Source organism: Phalacrocorax aristotelis, chromosome 7 (assembly GCF_949628215.1).
Source record: "Phalacrocorax aristotelis chromosome 7, bGulAri2.1, whole genome shotgun sequence".
NCBI lineage: Eukaryota > Metazoa > Chordata > Aves > Suliformes > Phalacrocoracidae > Phalacrocorax > Phalacrocorax aristotelis.
The window spans coordinates 25,858,063-25,865,395 of record NC_134282.1 but is presented as its reverse complement, the minus strand read 5'-3'; the positions used below and the strand labels follow the sequence as shown (position 1 = coordinate 25,865,395).

The following is a 7,333-nucleotide window of genomic DNA, read 5'->3' as shown; positions in this document are numbered from 1 at the left end:
CAAGCATGCTGGTAGTGCTGGGGAAATAATGAATATGATAATGCCATGTTAAGTAAGGAGCTGCATTCCCTCTGGTCGTGTGGTGTCAGCAGTGGAATCTGTATTACCTGAGAGATGGAAGATCATGCTTGAAACAATAATTAAAGATTTGACCATGCTGGTGAATGTGGGAGGTCCTGGTAGACTTGTCTGGACCAAAAGGGTTGTCTCAATTTAGACATTTTTATTTTTAGGCACCTAAATATATATTATAAATTGAAAACAGCTGAGCAGCCAGCAGATTTCATTGACTACTTGTTTTGACTATTTTATTAGACCTTTGGCTTATGCACACACTATTTTTCAAATACTGGGAGTAATCCTTTGATGTTTAGCACTACTTAAAAATCTCCAGGATATCCGTGATGAGAAGAGAACATAGAGCTCTTGACAAAGCTGCATATTCTGCACATCTCTTGCCTTTGCTGCTTATGTCCTGTGTAAGCAGCAAAGTAATGTGATGTCATAGCAGCGGTGCACTGCTTTGTGTGGCGTACGCAGGGGTAAGCAACTGCAGGAAGGGTAGGCCGTGAAATACATGATAGTGCTGCCATGCCCACTTTTCATCGCAGAAGATGATGAACAACTGCATCAATACAGTCCTTCTGATTAAAACTAAAGTGTTATTAGCCAGTGTTGGGCCTATTAAAAAAATCAGCTTTTCCTCTGATCAGACCATACCTGGAAGAATTTGAAGAGCTCCTTCTTCACAGTTCTGTCATTGCCCCCCCAGCTCTGATACTGAGATCTGATAGTAAAAGCAGTGCAGTGCAGCAGCAGCATGCTGGTCAGCAAGCCAAGATTTGGTCTCCAGATGGACATTGGAAATGCCAAGTCTGCTGAAGGGTATGCAGGTATGTTATAGGGTATGTCACTTATCCCAGAAAATTCACAAATTGACTGTAAGTCTGCAATAGATGGGAATTCAGTTATTTGTACGTCATGCCTTTAAAAAGGCAGCGGAAGGCTTATCATCTGTAAATAACATGATTTGATTCACTGAAGCAAAAATGTTTGTCATCTATAAATAAGATTATTTCATTCACCAGAGCCATTGTGATACAATTTTACAACAGGATTGAGAGCCTTTATTATTGATCACTTCAAATGGATTGTGTTGTTGCACACGAATTGGTACAAAACATCACCCAATCACATTTATGACTCTCCTGCATCAGTACACGTGGAAGTTGTTCTGTATCATTGCATATTTGTTTAATCAAGCTAATATTTAATCTGCCTCATTGGAGTGATAATGTGATGAGAACAAACTCAAATTACTGAAAATGATCAACCCATTCATTTCTGATCAAAGAGCTAGCTGAGGGATTTAGACTTTTTTTTAAAGCACACAAGGATTCATTCTCTTTTCTAAACGTTAGATTTTGGAGAAAGAAAAGAAAATCTCCACTTTAGGGAAAAACATCTTTTGAAACCACAGAACTCACTTACAAGTTTCAACTTTCTGTCCTTGAGAAGAGCTGGTAGAATTTGCTACAGGAATCACTTTGCTTCCACAGGCTTTTTGCACCCTCTGGTTCATTTGCCTTTCTAAGAACTCAGGGTAGAAGATTTTGCTTTCTTCAGGTCAGACAATCATCCCAAAATCCTAAGGAAATGGACTTCTCTGGCTGTGCTTTAGTAAAGAGAGCAAATGCAACTGCATATTACCACAGGAAGACAGAGTTCAACAGTTCCTCAAATTTGGATGACACTTCTTTGTACTATTTGCTGGAAGAATGGGCTCTCAACTCATCAGGCACAAACATGAAGATGTTTTTAATCCCTCCAGTTGTCTGCCTCGTGGCAGGTGTCCTCATCATTCCTATCATCTTGTTTGTGATCTTCTCTAGGTTTAGCATCCGTCAGGAAACAAGGTACATGCTGCTGGGAAATGCTCTGCTTTCTGATCTGATATACCTTTTGTTCTACACCCTGTTAGCTGCTCTCAATGCAGCACATGTACATCTCCCAAAGGAAGCTTGTGTCCTCCTATTATTTTTGCTGGCAGTGGCTTACTGTGGAGGATTGTTCACAGCTGCTGCAATAGTCTTGGACACATACATAGCTATTTTGTTTCCTCTGCGCTACATTGCTATTTTGCCCCCTTCACGAACTAAAAAAATTATTGTATTACTCTGGATGTATTCTGGGGCTTTCCCTGGGATTTTCTTCCTGGTGCTATCGAGCACTCACAGCTTTGTGCCCTGTGTCATGGAAACGTGCTCGGTTCCGGTAATACTAATGTTAACTCTGAATGGGACTGATGCTGTGAAACTCTGTTTCTGGCTTTCTACCACAGTTGTTTTTCTCTGTCTGTCTCTGATATTTTGTTGCTATGCTATTCTGTATTTTAAAACCAAACAATCAGGTATATGGGAGAGCATCTGCTCCAGAGCCAGTGTAACATTCTTAATGCACAACACTGTGTTATTTTTTTACTTCTTTCCACTCTTGGCACTTTTTGTAGAATCATTCTTGTGTGTTAACATTGTCATCGGACTGCAGACGGGAATCTGGGTCTCCCTGACAGTCTGCAATGTCCTGATGATTCTGCCTAAGGTTTTGTTCCCTTTTCTGTATGGACTTCGATACAGAGAGATCTCAGCATCTCTCAAATCCATGGTCAGAAGGAAGCATCTTCACCTGGTGTCACCTGCTGCATCACCATCCTGAGCCAACACAGACCGCAGCCGCAGCAGAGGAGTTGTTCTTACCTTGTTAGCATGCAAGCCTGACAGAAATCACTCAGCTTCTGAAGAAGTAGTGATCTGAAGAAGTGATCAACCTATGTTAGAGAAAACATGGGTTGGTCATTGCCTCCTTGGTGCCAGGAGGGCACAGATCTTTCATCACATCACAGCTGAGAATACAGCAAATGTGACTTTAGAAGAAGTTCTAAGTTTTGTTCTGATGTGGGAAGGCAGTATCTTTTGGACGAGATATTGAATCAAGGCCACTTTCACCCACCTGTGGTAGATGCCTTTCTGGAAAACTGAAAATGAAAAATAGATGGTGCAAAGCAAAGGGGGTAACCACAGGTCTCTTGACAACGTCACCTACAGCAGAGAGGATCCTTAACCAAATGTGCTGTGAACACAACAGCTGTTTCTTTCACTCAGGGTGTATTCTTGCCAAGTTGGTAGCCAATGACTTATTCTTTAAAACATACACTGAGAGGTGCCTCTGGAAACTGCTGTAGTCAGTGAAACGCTGTGCTTCATCTTGTGCAGTGTGCCAGCATATTAACTGCCTTATGGATTCTGCCTGACAATCTGTAAAGCACTGAATTTTTGTAACATCTCAGTCTGATGGGAAGTCACCTTTGATAAGTGTCTGTTGGGCAGCCCAGCATGTGATGCTGTCAGGGAGTAACAAAGATGGGCTGCTCAGTGAGGGAAAATGGAAGCAGTGGGTGGCAGTGCCTCCCTGCAGGGTGCAGTCCCGCTGTGCCTGTGCTGGGCGAGCCAAGTGGGTGGCCGCAGGGAGGCTGGGTCCGCCCAGAGCCCTGATTCTCTGCTGGGTCCATACTGATGTGACCAGGCCAAGGCTAAGCCTAGCAGCTGAGGCAGCAGGGCAGGAGCAGTGAGGTGGAAAGCTGGGCACAAGTGTACCCATAGCATGGCTCAGACATGACCAGGGGTGAGGGACTAAGCACAAACACTGTTCCTGGGTCCCTGCTGAAGTATTTCCCAGGTCTGTCTCACATATGTCTTCTCCAGCAGCCTGATCCCAGGTTATAGCTGCACCATACCAGAGCTGGGTGTTGGGCACCTGCCACCAAACCCGTAGAAAGGTCAGAAGGAGAGGCTGCAGAGCCTGTTGATATACTCAGGGGAAAGAGAGATGATATCTTGTAAAAGTATTTTAGGTTTTCCAGATCAGCCACCTACCTACAGGAGAAGAGCGAAATGTATTTCTGATCTTTAAAGAAACCAAAATTTCATTAGACATAAGTATCAGTGTGGGAAATTTAAATTGCGGTGCTGTTCCTTGGACTTGAGAAAGAGCTTTTGTATTTCTAAAGATAATATTTTTAGAATTTGTTACTTTATATGCAAAAATATATTGGACTTTGAAAAAAAAAAAAGGCCATTGATTTCACACAGTATTTTGCTTGTGTGCAGACTCCCCGCTTTATTGTTTGCTTAAAGCTATACACAGAAAGTGCTGAATATGGCTTTTTGGTATTTCATGGTAATCTGAAGAATTCCACTAAGCGTCAGCTAGAAGGAGATTGGTGTCTGGTGGCACAAAGTGGTTTTTGGCAATGAAGCCTGTCTGAGAGGTTCCTGATTATCTCCTTCTTTCCTCATACCCAAACTGTTAACTCTCTCCACACTGTAGTGTCGGCTCTCTCCAGTTTGCTGATACAACTGCTTCTGGGGTTGCAGGTTAAAAGGTCCCTCCAGAGAGAAGTGGCGGTGTTTTCATTTTAACCAGGATTATCCCAGTGATCTGTTTTATAGCATGTTCTGCCAACAGCTGTGTAAGCACTATTGAGGGGGGTAACAAATTCCAGTTCAGAGATGGGAATGAACAGGGACAGGATTTGCTTCTAAGGGGCACTTCTTGTGTAAAAGCATTTTTAAGGTAAAGTTGTTGCAGGTGAATAAACTATATTATTGTGTATTTGCTTTAACCATGGTTCTGCGCTTCCCCTTTTTGACCCAAAGGAACATTAAATTCCTGTGCAATGGCATTGTTTTCCAGAAAAAAAAACCAAAACCAAACAAAAAATAATCCCACAACACAACATAAACATTTCTCTCAACCCTCTTCAATAAAAAAAATTAGGACCTAAAAGTTGCTTTTTAGTGGCTGCTTTTATTCTTCTCCAAGACGAATGTACTGTAGACACTTGGCACACAAGCTCTGTTTGTATAAAGACTTTCGTTTCAGCCTACAACAGGGCTCTTCCATAACACTAGGAAGGATGGGGGAAATGGCTATATACTGGCATCAGGTGCATTCTGCTAAATGCCTTTAGCATGCAGTATGATCAAGAATGGAAGATGCCCAGGCATCCTGACTGCCCAGGCTGCTTGAATCCTGGGCCAAATCTTCATGCCAATGCCTGTTGGCAAAGATGCTGATAACTTACAGGCTGTTTTGTCCGTGTAAATTTTTTCAAGCTTTATTACCTGAAGTTTAACTATATTGTAAATTTTCATGCTAAGTAGCAAACTGTATAAATAGTATAGAGTGAGGTAGTTCTATGTACAGCCATAGGTGACTTTGAATAGCTGCAGATTACTAGCATTTGATCTTCCTGCTAACCTTTGTCAATTATGGAGTTAATCTCCAGGACAGATTTGGGTAGGATTATATTGCCAATTCTGTAACTTTTTCTTACATACACATCCCCTGGATATATTTAGAGGCAGCTAGAAGTTCGGTTACATAAAGAAGGACACTGAAAGGAGGAGCAAGTGGATGGTGATCATGGCAAGTTTATGTATGTATGAAATCTGTCTACAGTGATATCATAAGGACCAAGCAAACAAAACACTGCTTTGTGGAAATGACCTTCTAAGAAAGATAAATAAAATAATCTTATTCCTGTTCTTGAGATTGTTCCCTAAAATGGGCGTTTACCTAAGAATGGTTTTAGCTGAACTGAAATTAGTTAAGTTGAATGTAATTCTAAAAAAAGTCATCTGCATGGCGTGTTGATGATTTAAGGTGGTTTAACACTAGATAGGTAAGTTTTTCTTAAGTGACTGCTTGTAGACAACTTCTTACCATGGAATATTATTGTGCTGTTTGATACAAAAGCAGTATGTTACAGCATGCATAGAAGAAACACACTATACACCTGAATCATTTGTCTTTGGGGATTTCCCCAATCTATCCGAATAGGGCCAAAGGAGTCAGCAGTACAACGTCACAAGCGCTAGGTTCCTATAATTCTTTTCATAAATGTCTTGAGTTTCGTCTTAAAGATCATTAGGTTTCTTTATTTGCCAGAACCTCATGGCTGTAGTGATTAGCAACCTTGTAAGGACGTCTCCAGATAAGCTCTGGAAATTCAGACTGAGACTATTTACCACAGCCCAGTTATCGACCTCTCCGAGGTCACATAAGTGAACTTCTTGGATGTCACTGTGCCTGCCCAGCATTCTAATTTAAAGTGTAATGGAGAGCAGTTGACTTTAACATGTGATTTGGCAGCTGGGGGCAGTAATCCTTTAATAAATTGCAACAGCATGAATCACTAAAGGTATTCTAATTTATAGCCTAAATATATTCCTAGTCAGTTTTTCCCCTCTTTTCTTATGCCAACATTGTCACTTCGCTTACCACTGCTCTCTTCCCTCTCAGTTGGATTTACGGTGCAGTTGACTGCTGTCTGTAACCCACAGACTGAAGGGAGTCAGACCTCGTTCCACGGGCTGTGCCTGTGCTATGTAGCACTGGAGATCCGTTTCAGTGTCATGAGATACAGAGAATCTCCAGGCAGGTAAACAAGCATACAGCTTTGGATTTGGGGTTTAGTTCACTTGCAACGATTTGAGTAATTATTCAGACAAACTAATTAACCTCCTGCAGTCTTAGTAATTAATATTAGAATGTCTACTGCTGCTCCATCAGTTGGCTGTCTCATTTTCTAAGGGAAGTTAAATATAGTATGAGGTCAGAAGGAAACTGGCATTTGCCTGGTTACAGTTGAGGCACCCCCAAAAACCCCAGGGCTGCATCCAAGTGCTGGGGAACAGCTCCAGCTGCCCCTGAGACAGGTCACGCAGCTCCTGCAGGGAGTCGTCTGCTCTTTGCTTTTTTTGTACACCGAGGTACGGTATCCTTTGGACAGAAACTGTGATTGTGGCCATTCCCTGTGGGAGGTAGGAATGTATGACAGATTGGGAAAGAACCCATGATAGGAAAAGGAAATTACAAGTTTCCTTGAAATTTGATTTCTGTTGTCTCCTGTCTCCACCCCCACCTCGCTGCTCGTAACTGAGGGCACAGCACTGCTAGTTCTTGCCATTTTTTCATAAACCTCATGATTTTTTGGCATCTTCATAAAACTACTGATCCTGAATGTTTTTGTTTTTCAATATGCTTGTAATCCTTCAGATTGCAACGTGAATCTGAAAGGCACAAAGAGAAGGGAGACAAATAAAAACAACTCTTTATGAACTCCTGCTAAAACATCAGAATTTTTTAGAGACTCTCATGAAGTAGGAGAGGGAAAGGAGCCAAGCTGTGGTTCTGCTGCTTTGTGTTTGTCAGTGAGGGATGAGCTGGCTCGTGCTTGCCCAAGGTCTGTCTGCAGGTACAGCTGGGGAAG

General features: G+C 42.0%; 1 protein-coding gene across 1 annotated transcript; it reads left to right on the top strand.

The window, feature by feature from the left end:
* The first annotated feature begins 1,656 nt into the window (after positions 1-1,656).
* On the top strand, positions 1,657-2,715 carry GPR148 (G protein-coupled receptor 148). The gene has a single exon (XM_075098343.1). It carries the CDS (start codon positions 1,657-1,659, stop codon positions 2,713-2,715), a length of 1,059 nt encoding a protein of 352 aa, XP_074954444.1.
* The last annotated feature ends 4,618 nt before the right edge of the window (positions 2,716-7,333 follow it).

Bases quoted from the DNA above. Each gene is read 5' to 3' on its own strand.
- GPR148 (XM_075098343.1), top strand. From the start codon at position 1,657: ATGGACTTCTCTGGCTGTGCTTTAGTAAAGAGAGCAAATGCAACTGCA.